At 51.5% G+C, this 21008-nt stretch overlaps 1 protein-coding gene across 11 annotated transcripts; it reads left to right on the forward strand.

The window, feature by feature from the left end:
* Positions 1–1354: 1354 nt before the first annotated feature.
* CAMKK2 (calcium/calmodulin dependent protein kinase kinase 2) lies at positions 1355–20421 on the forward strand. 11 transcript variants are annotated; one of them, XM_052795380.1, is made up of 18 exons: positions 1355–1370; positions 6638–6765; positions 7169–7658; positions 8412–8459; positions 8884–8937; positions 9096–9147; positions 9240–9373; positions 10002–10038; positions 10848–10869; positions 11167–11255; positions 11497–11696; positions 11787–11840; positions 12311–12384; positions 12949–13036; positions 13281–13376; positions 13927–14055; positions 16613–16713; positions 17076–20421. In XM_052795380.1, the coding sequence occupies exons 3-18, from the start codon at positions 7218–7220 to the stop codon at positions 17149–17151; spliced, it is 1695 nt and encodes a 564-aa protein (XP_052651340.1). In that variant the 5' UTR covers positions 1355–1370; positions 6638–6765; positions 7169–7217; the 3' UTR covers positions 17152–20421. The 11 variants fall into 11 exon arrangements, 8 of the variants coding, with proteins under 8 accessions (XP_052651340.1, XP_052651338.1, XP_052651337.1 ...); XM_052795378.1 differs by lacking the exon at positions 1355–1370 and adding an exon at positions 1534–1655; XM_052795377.1 differs by lacking the exon at positions 1355–1370 and adding an exon at positions 1770–1893.
* Positions 20422–21008: the final 587 nt, after the last annotated feature.

A 21008-nucleotide genomic window follows, 5' to 3' on the forward strand; every position in this document is an offset into this window, starting at 1 on the left:
AGACATAGGTTTCCACCCATTTCACTTTTATTCTGTACTTGAAATTAAGAATAAGAATCGAATGGGGAAAAAAAGACTCTCTTGACTGCATTATAAACACGCAGAGGGAAGTAGCATAGTCATGATGAAATAATATCTGTTCTTAGTAGTGACATTTTCAGGATCAATGCTGGCTTTATGAACACGGGTACAAAATATAGTGGGAAATGTAGGCGAAGCTCCTTTGTGCTCATTTTTAGTGGTATAGAATGGGGAGTCTTATTTAAAACATGTCCTTGTATTTAACCTGTCTACAGTCACTGTTTACTCTGTAGAAACAGATGGTGCTGGCAGAAGGGGAAAAAACAGGATTCAGTTGGAGAGGTCTAACGGTGCAAAGTCCCGGCATTGTTGTTACACGTGCCCTTGTGCAAGGAGTGGCTGAGAAAAGTAAAGAGTGCTAAACAAAAGCCCCAGCTCAGCTGAAATGTTTTTATTGTATGTGTTCTCTCATAGGTGCTGTGTATAATTTACCTGCTCTGGTTTTATGGGTGGATAAATGAACATCACAACTAACTCAATATCCAATATGCTGCCGTTGACTTCTAGTAATTAGATCGTCATTTTGGAAGAAAATTTCATTTCAGGTGTAGTTTGGGATTTCAAGGCAGACAGGGTTGCAGTTTGTGAGTGTAAACCTTTTGTGGGTGAACCTTGGGGCTGGGGGTGCCAGTCCCTTTCACCTTGTGACGATATAAAAGCTGAACATCATTAGTGTAAACTCTTGGAGATAGATACCCTGCCAGGAAGCACTAGATTAAACTGTGGCATTGTTAGCAAAGAGAAAGCAAGACCAGACCTAAACCTGGCTCTGCTGGAGCCCTGCCAGGTAACGCCGGAAGAGAGAAAGTCTAAGATGTGGTTGAAAGGAGGGTAGTCCAGTGCTAGTTTATGCATCTCGTTAATTAGTGTTGCAACATGGCAGATAATCAGTGCCTTGATTTTAAAACAGCGACTGTATTTCTAACAGTGAAGAGTAACCCAGCTTTGCGAGAACGCTGGTTTTGGTGGCTTGCTCCCTCTCAGCTAGGTTTTAATCAGCGCTGAGGAGTTCAATCCAGAAAACATTCGGAGCACCTGCTATTTTACAGTAAGTGCATAAACCTGATTTTTAGAGTGGCTTTCAAGATCCTGGTCAAAATAGCTGTGTTTAGCCATAAAGCTCGCATGGAAGCATGACTCTACTCCGGGGAGCTCTACAATGTCGAAGCGTTGCCCGCAAACAGGTCTCAAGGCACAACGAGGAAGAGGGTTTGCGCCAGCCATGGTGTTTGCATCTGCTCAAGGTTGAAGGTGTTGCTTCGTGCAAGGAGCTGATCAGAAAACTGCAGGTGAGCTCAGCACAAGAACGGTGCTTGATGGGAATATTCTCGGTAAGAAAACCCAAATAATTATCAAGGACAAAGTAAGGGAGATATTTACAAAAGGCTGGTGCCAGCTGGGGAGTTAAAGGCCATGCCAGTGCGGCAGTGTTGCCTCCCTCCCGGTGCTGCAGAGCTGCAACCTGAGCGGGAGCTGTGCTTGGTGGCCGCTGTGACGTTTCCAAACAAGGGCTTTCTAAAACCCCCTTTAGGTGATGATTTCAGAATCCTTGAGCAACCGCTTAGCTGACGCAGGTAACCCAGTTTTGCACCCGCTCGACCTCACGCTGGAAATTTCTGCGTTCGCACAAGGGCAGAGGGGAGGAAGCCCCGGCCGAGCACCGGGACGGAGGATGCTGTGGGTTACGTCCCTGCGGGCCGCGGGGGGCCGGCAGCGGGGCTCGGCTGCGCCCGGGGCCGCGTCCCGGCGCGGCGGGCGGAGGAGCGGGACCGCTCGGGGCAGCCCGGCTGCATCCCGCGGCTGCGCTGAGAGGTAAGGCGAGGCCCCGCGGCCGGAGGGGGAAAGAAAATACCGACCCCCCCCCCAAACCAAACCAAAAACCAAACCAAACCCCACCACCCCAAAGAACGGCTTACGGGGGGGTGGGCGGGCAGGATGCGGCTGCCCGGGGGGGAAACCTCCCCTTCCCCGGGGCGGAGCGGGGCCTCCCTCCTTCCCTCCCTCCTTCCCTCCCTCCTTCCCTCGCTGCCGCCGCCGGAGCGGAACCGAAAGCGAAGGCGGCGCCGGGCGGCGGCCGCGCTCCGGCCCCGCGGGCGGCGGCGGCTCCGGGGGCTGCGGGGGCCGCTCCCTTCTCCCGGCGGAGCGGCGCGTCCCGCCAGGTCGGTGGTTGCGGGTGCGGGAGGGCCGGGGCGGGGGATGCGCCCGCGGCTGCGGAGACAAAGCCGCGCCCGGAGGGACCGGGACCGGGAGCGGGCGGCCGGGGTCGGGGCCGGGGCCGGAGATGCCCTCCGAGCAGAAACGGCATCTCCTTCAAAGAGGGCTTTCCCGCGGGGCTGGGAGCCGGCCTGCTCAGGGATTTTGGCGCTGAGGGATCGGTGCTGTCATTTCCCCCCCCATCCCGCTTCGGGGAGCTGCGCTGTGGCCGCCCGGGCCCCGCCGGCATCCCGCTCCCGCTCGCCTTCGGCCGCCCGCCAGCCCCGACATGTGCCGGTGGTAGAAGGATGGGCTGGCAGCATCCCAGGCTCGGGGATGTGACAGGGTGGTGGCCGTCCCCGCGACACCAGGGGTGGCACAGACCCTATGGGGCTTCTGCCCGGGGAGGCGAGGGCTCGGAGCAGGGGGACCGGGGAGAGTTAGGCCATGGGGTTGGGAAAAGGAGGGGATTTTTAAGGTCAAGGAGCAAGTGAGAGGCCAGGAGTGGATGGAGGGGATGGAGCTGGTAGAGCGACTGTACAGGGCACAGGTCTCGTTAGGAGAAGCCACGGGTTGGGTTGCTGCGGGTGATCGAGCGTGGTTAGGAGGTGGGACGCAGCCCTGTGGCCACGTGCACAGCTCGGAGCACGAAGGTAACAGTAAAGCCCAAAAGCAGCGGCGGGATGACAGCAGGAAGCTGGTGCGATGGAGCTGTGGGCTGACCGCACGGCTCTGCGACGCTACCATCCCTGGGGACAGGACCAGGTTGTCCTCAGGGCCAAGGGGACCGCGCTGGGGAGGGGATGCGTGGTGCCTGTGGGTGCTGGAGCTGCCTTCACAGCCCCCAACCGGAGAGGCAGCCCCTATCCCACGACAAGGAGCCCCGTCCCTTTCCTGGCCCCTCTCCGTGAGCACTTCGTTTTGGGAAAAACAGCCAACAAAACCCGAGAGCCCACCCCTGAGAGCGCCGCAAGGGGTGTCTGATCGCCCGCCCAGCACTGAAGGCGGCTGTTATCAGATTGGGGAGGTAGTTTGGAGGAGGCTTTGCTTTCAACTCAGCCTTAATGTCTTTTAAGTGGTGTTCACAAAGTGCAGCGCCGCTCTAGTTTCCTCTCTCGTGGGCAGTGCGGGCTGGAGCTATTGTTTCCAGGAGAGCCGGGAGCCGCTCAGCAGCACTGGACAAGGTGATGGTGGTGCCCTGAGCTCATCCCGGCCCATACTCAATGCCATGTCTAGTGCTTACGCTCTTGTTTTGGGATGCTCATTTTATATTGCTTAAGCAATATTAGGCGGTATCGTCAAGATTATAAAAAATCTTGGTTAAAGGCGTTTTTTGACTCCTATTGAAACCTGCCACTGGGTTTTGTACCGTTACAATGCTACCAGCCCAGCTTTGCATTTGTTCCTCGATTCTTTCCACCCTGTGTTGGATGGGCCAGGCAGCACAGAAGGCTCTTCTCTTCATCCCAGGGACGATGAAAATCTTCTCTGCTCGGGCACAGGGATACGGCGTAGATGGGGGCTGGGTGCCTGTTTCCAGTATCTCGTTATTTTGGGTGTCCTCTGACTTCTAGAGAAGCTGCTGAGAGATTTTTTTCCATTAAAAGTCAGGCAGGGATGCATATGGTCTTTGTATACTACAGTGACTAATATATTTCTGGCAAGGTCTGCGCTCACCCGTAGGAAGGGAAACTGTGATCGATGCCCCTGTTGCTGCAGATGACACCACTCTTGGCACTGCCGCTTCCACCGCTGACAGTGACCAGGGAAAGCAAAATAGCCACTGGACTCTGCCCAGCGAGAGCCGATAACTGCCCTGCGTGCTGGCCCCGGTTAAATTTTAACTGCAGACCTTTGGCCGTAGCAGGGGGAGAATCCTCTGCGAGTAAAATCAGCCTTGGTTTAGGTGGTTTGTGTTCAATTTTGTTATAAACAGCTTGCTTTGCAGTGCGTGAGCTGACCCCCACAGAAGAATGGATGGAGCTGCCACCAAGTCTTACTCCCTTGGGAGGGTCTGACCCTGACATTGTGTCTGGCCTTGCCAGAGGAAAGCGCGTAGGGGAGGGAAAGGCGAGTGTGTGGCAGCCGGTGGGAACTGGGGGCACCGTCCCATTGCCCACCCTGCGCCTGGGTAGAGAAGCAACTCCAGGGAGGGAAGGACAGACCAAAGCGTCCATGCGCTCCGATATAAATCTGTGCAGCCAGTGCTGGCTGGAAGGTGTCATCCTCTGCGCCCCCCGAAATCGGTCACCATATTCCCATCTGGAGGTGGCTGCATCCCAGCAGGGACCACATGCTCACAGCAGAGCTGGGGCAGCAGGAGGGGGCTGTAAAAATCACTTCACCCTTGTGGGGGCCAATTTCACTCCCATTTGTTTCCGGTAAATCCATGTGGATGCTGAGTGAGAGGGAGAGCCGCTGCCAGGGTTTCACAGACCTCTTTTCATTTTAATATCCCTCTCCTTGCTGAATTAGATGCGAGACTGATTGCTTCGATAATCCTGCCGCAGCCGCTATGGGTTATATATGGATTGCAGCCAAAATCCGTGCCGATAAATCATTCCTATATACCAGGCTGTTATATTTCCTGAGGATTTTGTGGGCATGTGCTGCTTGCTTTTACATAAGGATCTGCTGGAGTTCATACCAGAATGTGCCACTTTTCCCCAGGCAAGGACCCGGGCGGGTTGGTGAAGCCTGAGCCCCCAGGATGTATTTCCCCTCTTCAGGTTTATTCCCTCCATTCCAGCTATTTTGGTTTTCCCTCTGGCTGGGAATACGGCTGTTTTCCTCCTCCTTCTCCTCAGCCTCCCCGTGTGCTTATTAAGGAGAACCGGCTGCGTTATCATTAGTGGTTATCCCACGTCCCAAGTGGCTGTGTTCAACAGTGGGATCCCACTTTTGAGTTTCTCTCAGGGAAGGTATCATCTCACAGGGCAATTTTTGCAAAGCCCCGTGCAAAGTACACATGCAAAGGGAAAAAACCCTCTGATTTTCCATCCTAGCCAATGTTACGATGGTACTTGGATGACTTTTAGCATGTTTACAGAGCCTGGGCAAGCCTGCTTGAATTAATCAGCCTTGATATGTTTATCCTGGTCAAGCCAATTAACTCCTGCCAGCCAGGGCACGTTTGGCTTTCAAGTGTGGCGGAGACTTCATAACTCAATTTTGCTCTAGCCCGGCAAAGTTTAGCATGAACCCTTGCAAATTCAGATGCAGGCAATGGTCTGGGGGCAGGACGGGATGCCCGGCCGTGCTGTGCCACTGCCAGGGACCGGTGCTGCAGCCAGCGATGCTCCTGGGGTGGCTTCATCCCGGGGCTTCCCCGATGAGCTGCCTTTTTTGGTGAGGCCGCAGCACACGGTGAGGGTAGAGGGCACGGCGTTTGGGATCAGCTTCGGGGGACTGCTATTTATATGTGCCTGCTGGCAGGGTGCCCAAAGCAAGCCAGGCAAATGGCAACTGGCCTCAAGATGCATCCCTGCGGGTTCAGGATGAATGGGGGGGGTCTGCCTGTTTTATTTTAATCCGTTTTGGGAGTGCATTAAAACGTGCTGCTGTGGCCACCAGCAGCGCTGGGCGGGGGGCGGAATTTTGCAGCCACGATGCCCAAGACGCAGAGCCCCGGCTTGCCTTGGCTGGCGGCTCCCGGCTCTCTTGCCCAGCAAAGCCCCAGCCGGGAACGGATTCAGCCCCGTGAAACGCGGCGTTTCTGAAATAGTTTGTCCTTGTTGCTGTTCGTCGGCTTATTTATAGCCTTCCCATCCCCTGCGTTTTTCTGCGCCTCGAAGCAGCGAGCGGCGCCGGGTTGGCTTTAGCTCCGGGCCGATCCTGCTCGGGCAAAAAAAGCTCCAGTTTATAGATTGGTGTTGAAAACAGCAATTAGGCCATTGTGAAGCCTGAAGGAAGGGGGAGACGATTTGATTTCTGTACTTGACCCGTAATTTCTGCTGGGCTGATTCAGAGCGGTAGTGCTGCGGGTACATCACGGAAACTTCAGTGGAGATGAGCAGAGCTAATTTTAACCGGCCGCCTCGCCGAGGTGTGGGAACCAGGCAGAAAACCGCCTCAAACCTTGTTCCTGCTTCTGGGCTGTTTGTTTCAGGATATTTTTTTTCACTTGCTTCTGCAGCAGCTCGTTAACCTAGAAATTAAGAACAGCACCAGCATCGCAGCAGGGAAGAGTGATGGTTTACAACCAAACTACCATTGAGCTGCCCTGGCTGCTGTGGGGCACCTGGCATATGTGAATTAACACAGTTTTCTCCCCTTTTTAAATTATTATTTAATTGTTTGATTTGATTTGATTTTTTTTTAAATTCTTTGTTGCTAACAGGCTTGTTTTCTCATTTATCTCAAGGTTCAAGAACCTGATTTTTGCACAGGAGGCCGTAGGGAACCTGGGGCAAGGAAGAGAAATCGCTGGCAGTGACGGGCTGCGGGAGGAGGCAGTGAGCCGGGGGGGGCTGATCCTGCACCCCGCGCTTGGTAAGCGGGTCCCTGTGCCCCTGAACTGCTTCATTCGGGGGATGTTTGGCAGAGATGTGCCTGCTCCAACTGTGGGACCAAGCAGTAAAGCAGGAAACCAGGCGGTATGTACGCCAGTATAGTGCAGGGCCGGATCCTGCCCCTGTAAAATACCCCTTTTGGGGTATTTCCGTAGCGGAGGTGATGGGGTTGTTATTCCCTGGAGGTGTTTAAATCAAGGGGGTGGAAGGAGCTGGGGTCTGCCCTGTGGCAGGGTGGGTGCACGTCCTGGTGCCATCCTGCGCCGCTGCACCTTGGCTTTACCATCCCCTGTGGGATGAATAAATTAATGTGTAGAGTAATGACCGGTGGGAGGAAATCCCGCTTTCCAGGGGAGCCCGGCTGAGCCGCCCTGTGTTTGCAGGCGTGCCTCCCCATCGCAGCGTGGCCGGCATGAGGCTGTCGGTCGCACCATGCCATCATGCATCCCCGGCAGCTTGCCCACTCCACGGCCCCTCTGCTGTGACGGAGGCTGCGGCCACCGAGCACCCGGGGAGCTGCGGGACCCCCTGCCGCTGAACCCCCACCGCCCCGGCATGGCCTCGCTCATCGTGGTGACCGAGTACGACGCAACGGGGAGCGCGAGTGAGGAGGAGGAGGAGATGAACGCAGCCGGCAGCGAGGGTTTTGGGGACGGACGGGAGCCGAGGGCGAAGCTGCACCTCTCCGGCCGAAAGCTCTCCCTGCAGGAGCGGTCGCAGCCTGCCTGCTCGCCTGGGACCGGTGATGGCACCAACGAACGCTTCATCTACCCATCCCTCCCTTACTCTCCGGTGACGTCCCCCCACTCCTCCCCGCGGCTGCCGCGGCGGCCGACGGTGGAGTCGAACCGCGTGTCCATCACGGGACTCCAGGTGAGGGGGAATCGTTGCTGCTCCCACGGTTCTCCTGCCCCCGTCCGCCTGGTTTCCGTCCCCGTGGCATTGCTTTTTGCTTGGTTTTTTGGGATAAAACCCTGCGGCATGTCCGCAGATGCACAGTGGGACATCCTGGGACGTCCTGGGCCATGGGGACAGCCCTCGGGGAGGTGGGTCTCGACGGCTCACGGCCTTTCGTGCCTTTTGCAGATGCTGCCAGCTCTGGCGGCTGCTTTTCGAGGGAGCTGGCGGTGTACCATGGTTTTCTTTTTCTCTCCCTTAAAAATAAAAAAAAGAGAGAGACCTGCTGAGATCTAAAGAGAAAATGGCCCTGCTTGCCCCCAGCCTGCCAGCGCTGACAGAAACCAGGCAGCAAGCAGCTGCTTTGCCCATAAGAAATAAAAATACTCTGCACCAGGTCACCGGCATTAAACCCCCCGGGGCTCTCCCGGCTGCTGATCCCCACCACCGCCTGCCTGTCCTGCACTCTCGTTCCACGTGAGCGGACGATATTGCCCGCCCGGCCATTAACGTTCGCAATTAGCCATCTATAAACACACTGACGCGTGGCCAGGCAGCTGGCGTTTACGGCTCATGAATCAAAGCTGTCCAGCCCCAAGCGGGTGCCCAGGCAGAGCAGAACAGGGCGTGAGTTTGCAGAGAAAAGTTTTGCTGAAGATTTAAAAAGAGGAGAGCAAAGGTGAACGGTTTTGTGGTTCGTGTCCGACCCCACCCCCTCTCTCCCTGCAGGACTGTGTGCAGCTCAACCAGTACAAGCTGAAGGACGAGATCGGGAAGGTGAGTAATGGCCGGGTTTGGGGTGGGATGGGGGAATTCGGGGTAGGAGGGTGTTGGACTTGCTCTTGCTTTCCATCCGGTGAGACGGCAAGTTCAGCCGCTCACCACCGCAGCTCAGCCGGCTCCTCGCTGCAACACCAGTCTCTTCTGGGTGGTACCAATTGAATTGTATATTTTTAAAAATTTATTATTAATATTCCCCATTCCCCCTCCCTCCCATGAAAAGGGGCATTTGAAGCTTTTCTTTGCTGGTGGTGGGATGCCAGACCATACACCCTGCTACTCCTAGTGTTGCCCACCAGCTCTGTGGGGTTCCCATGGGGCTGGGTTTGTGGAGGAGCCCGGAGCCCGGTTTGGTGCTGGGGTGGTTTTTTTTTTTTTGGACTGTTCTTAACTGGTTCCCCATGGCTGTGCCCCTCTCTAGGGCTCCTACGGGGTGGTGAAGCTGGCCTACAATGAGGATGATAACACCTACTATGTGAGTAGCGCACAGCCTTGGAGCCCGCAGTGAGGCGGGTGGGATGGGGATGGATCCCCTCCACTGACTCCCTGCCCGGCTCCCTGCCGGCCCCATCCTGCCGGTCCTGTTTTATCCTTGGTTTGCCCTAAATCCCACATATTTTTCCCCTCTTGCAGGCAATGAAGGTTCTCTCCAAAAAGAAGCTGATGAGACAGGCGGGCTTCCCCCGTAAGTGGCACAAAAGTGTTAGGGTGGGGGATGCTTTGGGGACCCCGGGAGCTCATTCCTGACCGGACATCCCATCTTTACCTTTTCCACAGGCCGCCCGCCGCCCCGGGGGGCCAAAGCTGCCTCTGAGGGCTGCGTGCAGCCCAAAGGGCCCATCGAACAGGTCTACCAGGAGATCGCCATCCTGAAAAAGCTGGACCACCCGAATGTGGTGAAGCTGGTGGAGGTGAGCGCCGGTCAGCCCCTTCCCAAAACCCACCCGGAGTGTGAAGGAGCCTGGATGCTGCACGGGTTGGCTTGGGTGGAGGGGAATGACCACAGAGGGACTGCGATGGCCATGGCAGGTCCTGCCTTTGGGAGACTCATGTTTTTTCCTGGTTTAAAATATTTTTTTATTCCCACCTCCCAAAAGAGGATTTTTTTTCTTCCCTGCCCAGAAAGGAAAATGCAGCAAAATGTTGCTTCCTTGGAGGAAACAAGTGCTCAAATGGGTTTTGGGGAGGAACTGGTGTTTCTGCGGGTTCTGCAGTGCAGCCGCCCTGCCCTCTGCCCACTGACTGTATGAAACGGTCCAAAAATCAAGAATTAAGGATATATAGGCTGGAGTATATTTGACTCATGAGTCAGATGATGCTTCCTGTGTAGTTTAAATATTTACTTCCTTGAAGTACAGCTATATCTCTGGCCTCTTTTTTTTTTCCCCACCCCTTGTGGGTAGAAGCTTGGAGATTAGCAGACCGTGCTAATGGTGCAGATGGTGCAGAATTGAGATGGCTGCTAAATAAAAAAATCACAGCGTTTAATTTGCAAGGTTTTTTGGTGCTGTTTAATTGCCTTTCTGCTTCTTTCGGCAGGTCCTGGATGACCCCAGCGAGGACCACCTGTACATGGGTAACTGCCCACTGCCCTGCGGTGCTCGCAGGGTGCCAGCGGGATGAGGGTTTGCTGGGCCAAAGGGTTCCCCCTATGTTTTGGGGTGGCTGCGTGCAGGGTTGGGTCTCTCCTCCAGAGCAGGTATGGCCTGGATGTGCTGGAGGATCAAATCCCCTCAGAGTAAACGGGATCCAGTCTGGGTTCAGAAAGGATAGGAGTGCTTTATAGCACTTTATAGGCTTTAATTTGACATCAGAGCAAGCTTTGCCATGAGAGGCACCAGCATTTATGTTCTCAGCTTTGAAGCCAGGCTGCTAGAAAGTAGCTTTATTTCTTTGGCTTCGAGAACAGGGCACATGTTAATTATCCACGGTACAAATGAGCCACTTCCCAACCTGTCTTGCAGACTGCAGTGGTTTGCTTGATGTAAGTACACACACTTTTGGAGGAGGCATTTTTTTTCCATCATTTATGTTCAGCCCACACTAGCGGAGGAGCGTGCGATGCCTTTGTGGCCAAGCGCAGAGGTTTGCTCGAGGTGTGGGCCTGGCCTTGGTCTTGCAGGCAAACTGAGGGTTTCAGGGTGCCGTGCAGGGGGTGTTTCGTGATGCTGAAGCTGCAGCACAGAGGAGGTAGTTGGCAGCATCCCCTTAATTGGAGACAGAAGCAGGCAAAACGGCATGTGCCTTGCATAGTATAGCATCTCCTTTTTTTAAAAAAACTATATTGTTTTCATCATTTTTGTCATAAAATTTTGTGCTGGGACTGTCCTTGCAGGAGCTCTAACTTGTAAGTGATCAGTAACCACTTTTTCTTTTGTGTTTCAGTGTTTGAACTGGTGAAGCAAGGGTGAGTACTGAATTCCAGATTTAAACCTACTAAAGCATGAACGTGAGATGGGTTTGTGGGTGACAGCTCAACCACCTGAGGCGGGCACGGGATGCAGAGGCAATGGGGAGGTTCATGGTGTTTCCCCTATGGGTTTGGGTCTCCCTTGTGGTCTTCCCACCCCAGTTACAGCTGTGTACACCCTCTATGTGCCTGCGTTCAGGGCTGCATGCTGTTGCCAGGTGGCGGCAAAGCCTCCAGGACCTGTTTCGGCACATCCAGATGGGGAACGAGCTCCATTCTCTGTTGCCTTTGCAGCCCTGTGATGGAAATCCCAACCCTGAAACCTCTCAGCGAGGACCTGGCTCGGTTCTACTTCCAGGATCTGATCAAGGGTATTGAATACTGTAAGTATCTGTGCAAAAACGATGGGATTTCTCATTTTTATTTTTTTCTAAACACCTGGGGCTGGACTTTCTGCTGGTGTACAGTGCTGTTTCTGGTGGCTCATGCTACTGCACAGGGGTTTTTGAAGCTAGGGCTAGTCATGATGTTAGCAGAAAGGCTTACACCTGTGCCGGGGCTTCATGGCTCTTTTGCTGCAGTCCAGTGCTGCTGCTGCATTGCTTGTTTTTCCTTTGGCTGCAGTGCACTATCAAAAGATAATCCACCGGGATATTAAACCTTCCAACCTCCTTGTGGGGGAAGACGGGCACGTCAAGATCGCCGACTTCGGAGTCAGCAACGAGTTCAAGGGAGCCGATGCCCTCTTAACCAACACGGTGGGTACCCCCGCCTTCATGGCCCCGGAGACGCTCTCGGAAACCAGGAAAATCTTCTCTGGAAAGGTATTTAATAGCAATTTGAGGGTTTTTGGACTAATCTTCCTTGCACAGGCTGTCTGTTGCAGATCTAACTGTGCTTTCTTTCCTCTGCAGGCTTTGGATGTCTGGGCCATGGGGATCACACTGTACTGCTTCGTGTTTGGGCAGGTAATGACATGGATTTTTCAGCACGGTTGGTGGTCCGGGGGGGTTTGGCATATGCCTCCCACGTGCCAGGTACACGGTGGGTTTTTGCTTCCCACACCCCTGTTTGAGCAATGGGGTATTGCCAAGGGGAGACGGGGTTCTGTGGGTGGAAATGGGAAACTGCCTGTCCATGGGATGGGTGCAGCCAAAAGGGCCGTCTTTCTCTTTTTCTCCAGGGAAGAAATTCTGTGCCTGGCCAGATTTTTTAGGAAAGGAGCTGTTGTAGTAATTTGGTCATTTTTAGTCAAATGTTATTTTCGTTGCATTTAAAAGAAGTCATTGATATAATAGGAAATCTTCTGGTATTTCCCTATAACTGGCTCTCTGCTCTTCTTCAAACCCTACGAGATCCTGATGCTCGACTGGCCACCCCACTGCTGCTTCTTAACAGAGGTTGTTGCTTTTCTCATTGCTCTTTTTCTTGGCGGTAGTGCCCTTTTATGGATGAAAGGATCCTGAGTTTACACAACAAAATCAAGACCCAAACGTTGGAGTTCCCAGACCAGTAAGTACTCAAAAAAAAAAAAAACCAAACCCCTCAGCCTTTATTTTGAAGCTCATTTGAGCCGTTTCTCAGGCACTGCCTGGGTGGGGCTGGCCCTGTTCTGCTGCGGTTTTGCAAAACTCAGGCTCTGAGCCCTTCAGTTGGCCCTCGGCCCTGGAAAACTTCCTTTGCATTAAATGGGAAGGCAATGTCTCTTGGTTTGCAGTTGCCGAAGAAGGAGCGATTGAAGCTGCAGAGGTGTTTAGGAGAATGGATTAACCTCTGCAGTTGCTGCCTGTTGGGTTTCAGTCTGGGTGGAGTTGGTGTCGGGCTCTCCCAGCCCCGTACATGTGGGATCATGCTTTGCATTGCCCAAAAAGGGGATATTTTGCTTCCCTGGGGGGTTTGGGGAGGAAGGACTGCGTGGCACCTGGGTGCACGAGTACCCGGAGCTGTATCCCTGCCAGGGCTGGCATCCAGCCCCAAGTTGCCTGGGAAGGACCCGCAGTAGCTGGCACCAGGGTGAAAAAGGGAGGCAGCATCCAGCCCCTTCCCCGCCTCATCTCTCCCCTCTCCTTTCCCCAGGCCAGAAGTTACAGACTTCTTGAAGGATTTGATTACACGGATGTTGGATAAAAATCCCGAATCTAGGATTTCGGTCCCAGAAATCAAGGTACTGACCCAACCCCCTGGTGTTGGCTGTGGCTTCACTTCTCTTGGGTTCTCCTTGCTTGGCTTTTTTTGGGAGTCAGTTTGATCGCGCCAGGCTAGGTCCTCCCCCTGTGCCCAGGGCCCCTGGGCAGGTAAGTCCCAGCTCCTTCCCCTGCTCCGGGACCTGCTCAGCTTTGGGACTTTGGTGCTACAGAAGTCACAGGCAAAAGGAAATCCCCTGAGTACAGTATTTCCTCTGCTACCAGGAAAGTACTGTGCAACAGCCTTTCGCAGGAGATTTCTGGTCCTCTGCCCCTGCGGGAGCCTGGAAGGGCCGAGAAGCTGAGAAAATGGAGACTAAGGTAGGGGGAAAGGATTGCGGGGGAATTGCTGAACCATTTTGTGCTCCTGCAGCTGCCCAAGACGCCAGGTGTGTGGGCAAGGAGAAGGAGGGGGTTCTGCCTTCTGTCCTGGATTTTCAGGTCCAAGACTAGGGCTTGGTGGGTCTCCCCATCACTACTGCTCATACGTACGGTCTGGAATAAATGGCTCCTGCCTCTTGGTGCTGTCTCATCCGTAAGATGAGAGTGAAAATAGGTCTTCTCCTCTAAAACCCACTGAGATGCCCAGTGCTGTAGGTCACCGAGGTTATTGCTCGGTTGTGTAGATGGGGCCAGTGCTGGCTCTGGACGAGGCATTTTCTGCTCCAGGCTGAGCCATTCCCAGCAGCGCCGGGCTGAGCTGGCTCACCAGTGAAATGGCATGTCTCTCCCCTGCTCCCTGGGGAGCTCCCCTGTTTCAGGAGCTCGTAGGGGCCATAGTTTGGGTGAGGAGATGCGTTTGCCAGGCTTGTGTTGTTTGCGTTACGAAAAAGAGGAAATCATTCCTGACAGGCTGTGTTATTAATTGAAGTTGCACCCTTGGGTCACCAAGAACGGAGTGGAGCTGCTGCCCACAGAGGATGAGAACTGCACCCTCGTCGAGGTGACGGAGGAGGAGGTGGAGAATTCAGTCAAGCACATCCCCAGCCTGGCCACTGTGGTGAGTACGAGGGAGGTGATGGTCTGTCGGCACACACCAGGGTCCGTGCTGCCTCCTGGGTAGGTCCAGAGCAGCCGGAGGTTGCTGCTGAAGGGCAGAAGCGTTGGGCAGGATTAGAGCAAAAAATTTCCCTCTCTCGGAAACAAGCGCTGCAAGATGGGGTCTCAGCATCTCGCTGGAGGTGGCTGTACCCCACAGCACGGGGCAATATTTCAGAGCAGTCCCAAAGGGACCCATCAGTGGGTTGCCACTCTCCACGCTTGAGCTATCTCCACCTAAATATTGCTGCATTTGCTCAGGGTAAAAGAGCATCTGGGCCAGGACCTGCCCGCGGCTGGGAGGGGTTGTTTCGGCCAGGCACGAGGAGCTCCTGCCCTGCTCTGCCCAGCCGGCCGTAGGGGCTGCGGGAGCTTCCTGGGATGGAGATTTTATCTGGGCCACGGCGTGCACCAGCCCCCGCCTGGAGCTATTCTTGGTGAATTCATCTCATCTCTTTTCAAGCTCATATTTTTATTCTCTGCAACCCGCTGTGGTGGTGAGAACCACAGTGTAAGCCTGCCCTGTGTGGAAAGTGAAATCCTTTTGGGGTTTGAACCTAATGATTTCTTTAGGTGCCCACTAGCCCTTACACTAGGAGAAACAGCAAGCAACCATTTGCAGTTCCCTGGTGTGGCATTATCTGCCTGTAGACACCCAGGCTGTGATTTTTGGAAGTACAGGTCTCCCTTTGAAGCTCTTTTTCCATCTCATGGCTGTGCCCACATCTGGCTCCATTTCTGGAGCTCTCTACCTGTTGTGGTTTAACCCCAGCCAGCAACCAAGCACCACGCAGCTGCTCAGTCGCTCCCCCCCACCCAGTGGGATGGGGGGGGAGAATCAGGGGGAAAAAAAGGTAAAACTCATGGGTTGAGATAAGAACAGTTTAATAGAACAGAAAAATAATGATAGTAATAACAATAATAAAATGACAATAATAATAATAATAGGATTGGAATATACAGGTGATGCACAATGCAATTGCTCACCACTCACCAACTGATGCCCAACTAGTTCCTGAGCAGCAATCCCCCCCCAGGCCAACTCCCCCCAGTTTATATACTGGACATGACATCACATGGTATGGAATACCCCTTTGGCCAGCTTGAGCCAGCTGTCCTGGCTGTGTCCCCTCCCAACTTCTTGTGCCCCTCCAGCCTTCTTGCTGGCTGGGCATGAGAAGGTGAAGAATCCTTGACTGGGTATAAACACTACTTAGCAACAACTGAAATCATCTGTGTGTTATCCACATTCTTATACTGAACCCAAAACATAACACTATACCAGCTGCTAGGAAGACAATTAATTCTATCCCAGCTGAAACCAGGACACTCCCGCTTTGGTACCCTGCAGAAGTCTCTTCAACCGCAGATACGTTAATATGCAAATGTGCCTTGCGCTGCTCAAGCTGAAAAAGCAGATCTTGCTCTAAAGACATCACCATTGATGAAAGGGGTTTCCCCTTTCTCCTGTTCGGAGGTGACTTGCAGGGGTGCAGCAGAGGATGCCTCAGTGCTCCCAGCCCTGTTGATAATCCAGGTGTGTTTAGCACAGCTCAGGGCAAATGAGCTTTTACTGTGACTCTTGCCTCTTAAATAATGCACCGCCTCCAGGCAGATCTTGTATTTTCCCATTTGCATTTGTTCTTCAAAATTATCCTCCGGTGCCTGATCTTTGTGCATCCAACTGCAGGCGTTAGCGCTCGAGTACGAGATTCACGTGGCTTCAACTCTCACATAAAATGCCTTCCCCCGCGGGAGCCTGCTGGCATGCGCGTTTCATATGTGTAAGGGCTCTTGGTGCACCGTGGTGAGCAGATAAATCAGGCACAGAGGGACGAGAAGCAATATCAAATGAAGCCAGGGGTTCCCAGAGCAGGATGCACATGCTGAGGCAGGGTCCAGTGCTGCTGATGTTGTTCTCTGCTCCCACCAGCAAAATGATTTGGGGGATGCCCGGGAAGAACTCCGACGCTTGCTCTGTTCCTGGCAGTCTCTGACTGCAGCTGACGCTGGGTAACTCTGCATTTTGCAGCCAAAGCTAGACAAACAGCCAATTTTTCAGCTTGGTTTTGGTAAACGTTAAGGCAAAATTGTGCCGGTTCCTTCCTTCCCCTCTCCCTTTCCAATGAATTATTCTGCCAGGTAATTGTGGGGAACTGGGAATTTGCAGGTTCTGGATGCAGTAATCAGTAAAACCTACTTCTGGGGAGGAGAAAATCTTCCCAGACTTGGCTTTGCTCTCCTTTCCAGCTTCTCACACCTAGTGTCGCTCTCATTGGCATGTTCAGTTGTTGCACCGTGGGTTTCAGATGAGGATACAGCCTCTGTATTAAGCAGCTGGAGACTTGTAAACACACTTCCTTCTGGTTTTTCTGTTTTTGTTTTTTTTTTTTTTAAAAAGGAGAAGTTTGACTTGTTTTCACTAGTTTTCTTAATTACTTGGGCATGAGGGCTGGATGTTCCTGTTGCTCTTGAGTGAAAGGGAAGCATCCCTGACAAACTCCAATCTGGTCTTGCAGATTTTGGTGAAAACGATGATCCGGAAGCGATCCTTTGGGAACCCATTCGAGGGGAGCAGGAGGGAGGAGCGGTCGTTGTCTGCCCCCGGGAACCTGCTGCCGTAAGTGTCATCACCTTGCCTCGGTCCAAAAAAGATATTTGCAGCTTGTCTTAATGCTCTGGAAATCACTGCAAAGCACAGGAGAATTCCAGGAGTTGGGCTTTGAATCTTTTGTGGGGGGGCCATGTTCACACACCGTCTGTCTGACCCGTAACTGCTTTGTGGGATGATTTTTGTGGCATATCCTGCCCCTCTGCATCTTTTTAGGGCCCCTCCAGCCTGTGACAGGGGAGCTGGGGGGAGATGACACGTGCTCAGGGTCCCAAAAGGTCCCGTGGTGGGGAAGGGGCAGATGCTGGTGTCTCATTGCTTGCTTTGCCTTTTTCTGAGTCGCTCAGCAACTGCTTTATTTCCTTTTAAAGCAGGAAACAAGGCAGTGAAGATAATCTGAAGTGTAACGACTTGCCCAACGTGGGAGAGGAGGAACTTCTTCCGTGAACATCGACTTTATGGTTCTGTTGAGCAACTTGGTCCAGGGCACCTTGTTAAAGTGTGCAGCTGAGGATGAGCGACATTAACAGAGCCTACACCAAACACAGCATGACGTGGCGCTATTTCAGTATAATGCTGGATGTAGAGCTTACATAGCAGCATGTTATAAGACATCTGACTACTTGTCATAAACATTGAACATCTCCAATCGCTTGGACTGCTGACTTCTTGTGGGAAAGGCGCTGGCTGATAGCAGAAAGGTGAGCTATCGTGTTGAGCAGCAACAGTGCTTTGCAAAAAAAAAAAAAAAAAACCTGAAAATGCATTTGGAACTGCTTTTACCTGGTTTTAATGCCAAGTAATTTCCGGGGACTAATGCCAGCATCCCAGGGGTGTTGTATACCCATCGCATAGTCGGTGGGCACACGCAGAAGGGTGAAGCTTTTGCCAAGGGGCATACACAGCAGTAAAACTACACGTGTGCACTTTGAGAGTTCACAACCTACCGGAAATGTTGTTGCATCTATTTCTCGTCATTCTGGTTTGTTTTTAATTGACACCTTTTTAACTGCATGGGAACAAAGCAAAACCCCACCTTTTCAGCTTTTTAAAGAATGCCTACCTTTGTGAGCCAAGTTGTATTAAACAGCATCTTTGGGATATTCAGAAAGTGAGGTTAATTACCTTCTAAGGTAATTAACGCCTTTTCTAAGGTCTTGGTGTGACTAGGGCTTGGTAGGTTGCGTATTCAGTGGATGAAGGGAAAAGGTATTTAAGGGCTTAAGTTCAGTCTGAACTATTTTTGCTGCAGATATATGAGTGAAAGGTGGTGTTTAGCTGAATGTTTGTTTTGAACAGCAGAGGAAGCACTAATAACAGTTTGTTTCTAAATCTTTTACTTGATTGAGGTAGATATATTATTAAATATAAAATTCAGGGTAAAATCCTTCACTTCCATGTACATTACATGGTTTACTACAATTAAAAATAATACAACTTATGCTATTTTTTAAGTATAGACTTAGGGCTTGCTTAGAATTTAAGATCTTAATGAAATACTTAGATTAGCTAGTAATTTTCAAAGAAACTTTTGTTTTCCAAACTCTTAATCTGGATTTTGGGGCCAATGCTATGTATTTTTTGCAAGTTCGCTACCAGTAATTTATGAATGCCTGTGGATCAGAGGCTTGTTAGTAAATTAAGTGTATACCTAATTCATGGGTTGTTTTTTATGAAGAGCTCTTTCACCTTCAGTCAGATTACTCTGATTATTTTGTGGTGCTTGTAAAAAAATAATAATCTACCGTGTGGTGGGAGAGATTCTGATGTCCAGACTCACTTTCCCAAGTTCTCTGTGCTCAAAGCTGGAGAACAGCAGAGTGTGGGTGAGCTGGAGAAGAGTCAGGGTTTGCTTCAGGAAAGGGGTCACGGTAAGTACAGTTGTTTTAAGGATGGAGCGTGGGACAGGGAGGGGGGAAAGGTCTGATTTCTTCTCTTTTTAGTCTGATGTGGTTGTGTGACCTTGAATGAGGCATTTAAAAGGACGGTGTACCTGAAAGAGGGGGAGGATTCAAATGTCCCAAGCATGTAAGGGACTGCTAAGGCATAATTCTTTGCCCTGAGGAAGAAGGCACTAGAAGAGACCCAAGTATTTTGATTAATGGTAAGATCTCTGCATGCTAACCCTGGCCATGTGTGCCCTGCCTTTAGGAAGTGACTGTCCCCTTGTCTTCCTTCATCTTGGGCATCGCAAGTAGCAGTGTGCTGAGGTCCTTGGCCTCGCTGTAGTCAGACCTGGCTGGGTAATTCCTCATTGGGACAGGTAGTTGTTAAAGCCAGGACAGCGTTAGCAAGTGCGCAGGTGCCTACACAAACTGTTCCTTACATCTTTTTATCACTTAAAGCAATGCTCCCCCTAAATAGCAATTTATTACCGAAACATTGTGCTGCTGGCCTCTCTCTAAAGCCAGTGACGATGGTTCGTGGTTTAGGAGCAGTACTATGGAGTTTGGAGCCATAAGACATGCACTGTTTTCCTCCCATTTTAGTCCGAGGCTATGCCAAAGCCCTGCAGCTTCAGCTATGGGAAAACCAAACAGGTAACTTGGGTGCCAGCACTACTACAGCCACCTGCTCGCCCTTTCCTAAACAGGACTTTTCACTGTGGAAATGAGTGCGAGTGGGCAGCTTGGTTCTCTAACCCTGTAAATGGACTTGTTCTGCCAAAAAAAAAAAATTTAAAAAAATAGGGGATCTGATTATTTGTAGCTGGTGCATAGTAATGTGTGTGGTGTGTTTTTGTTCAAGGTGAGTTGTAGAGATGCTCTGTGCTGTGTATCTCTGGTTTGTGATTTGTCAGGTGCCTAGCGAGACAGTTTACATTTACCAAACAAACAGGCTTGGCAGGTGCAACACAGCTTCTAAACAGAATAAGCTGTACCAGTTCCTCGATGCCCAGCCCCATAGTCACTGGGCCTCAATTATTACCATAGATCAGTGTCTTACGGCTAGCACGGGCTTGGTTTGTAAGGATCCTAAAGCTCAGCGCTTCCCTAAGGCGTGCTCCAAAATGACTGTCTCAGTGCCAGCTCCAGTAGGGCTGCAGCCAAATGCACATTTCTGAAAGAAACTCAAAGTAGATTTTTCTTGTTGATTAGTTCTGTTGAAAGCATAAAGCGTGGCTGTGAGGAAGATCTATCTAAATGCATGACCTGTTAGAGAAGCTGTACTGTATCTATAAATCTGCTCAGTTCCCTAGCTGCTGTTCCATAGTAGTGAAGCTAGCTTTTTTTTTCCTTATAGTGAAGTAAATATTTTGCTTGTGCCTTGGAACTGGGCTGTAGCTTGATTTCCCCAACTCCCTTCCTTTCAAGCAAGCCCAGTGCTGACTATAGGCTTAATGCTGGGTACTAAGCCTTTTTGGCTCTGAAAGCACACAGGAAAGTGCTAAGGGGAAACCAGGCCTCTTGTCTGAGTAGTTTTTCTTGGTGGTCCCCTCTTACCTGTCAGGCAATTGATCTGTTTCTTTTCTAAGGTCCTGAACTATTGCTGATTTTTATACTGTTTGTTTAATGACCAAGGCTTGTGGTTCATTCCTACCCCTTTATTATGCATTTAACTTTATCAGGTGTATCAAGTTTAAATACTGTGTATTTACCACTTTTAAATTATATTACCTAAGAAGAAAGAAAAAAAAAAAAACCAACAATTAAGTGTTTTTCCACACAGCTGTTCAAGCTTCTCTGTACAAGTTGAAATAAATGACATGCAACCAAACCCAGAGTTAGTTGATCAAGTGGAACCATTATCCTGTTTGACTGGTCTTTATCAAGCTATGAGAGTTTGCTTGTTGGAGGAGGAGCCTGAAAGCACCTTCTTGTGTTAGTGAAGTCTGGTGCTCCACCATTACTGGGGATCCTGGGCTAGACGAGACCACAGTGGCTGTAGCCACTGCATAATCCAAATTGAGCCATTCACATGCACAGACTGGAGCGCTGACTCTTGGAAAGGCACCATCTGAGTTGGGACACTCAGCTTAGTGCTCAGCAGCAGCAGGCAAATAAAGAATAAAACAAAACAGTAATGCTGTAGCAAACCCACTGCACTGCTGGAAAAAGGCAGCAAAGGCCCAGCCAGGATGCTGGAGGTATGGAATATATCCCAGGGCTCTATAATACTAGAAAAGGTTCAGAGAAAGGAAAGAGCTGTACCTTGCGTGCCAGCGTGATCACTAGAGGTGCTCAAGGCCATGTGAAGATAAAAGCCAACAAGTTTGCTTAAATCAAATTGTGTAAATCCATTAAATGCAGCAGCCCAGGCACAGGGTCTGGGTGTGATGGTGAAAAGCATGGGAGGTATGGCAT

This window comes from Harpia harpyja, chromosome 9, assembly GCF_026419915.1.
Source record: "Harpia harpyja isolate bHarHar1 chromosome 9, bHarHar1 primary haplotype, whole genome shotgun sequence".
NCBI lineage: Eukaryota > Metazoa > Chordata > Aves > Accipitriformes > Accipitridae > Harpia > Harpia harpyja.

Bases quoted from the DNA above. Each gene is read 5' to 3' on its own strand.
- CAMKK2 (XM_052795380.1), top strand. From the start codon at position 7,218: ATGCCATCATGCATCCCCGGCAGCTTGCCCACTCCACGGCCCCTCTGC. The intron at 9,374-10,001 runs GTGAGCGCCGGT...TTCTTTCGGCAG, and splicing joins ATGTGGTGAAGCTGGTGGAG to GTCCTGGATGACCCCAGCGA. The intron at 13,377-13,926 runs GTAGGGGGAAAG...TATTAATTGAAG, and splicing joins CTGAGAAAATGGAGACTAAG to TTGCACCCTTGGGTCACCAA.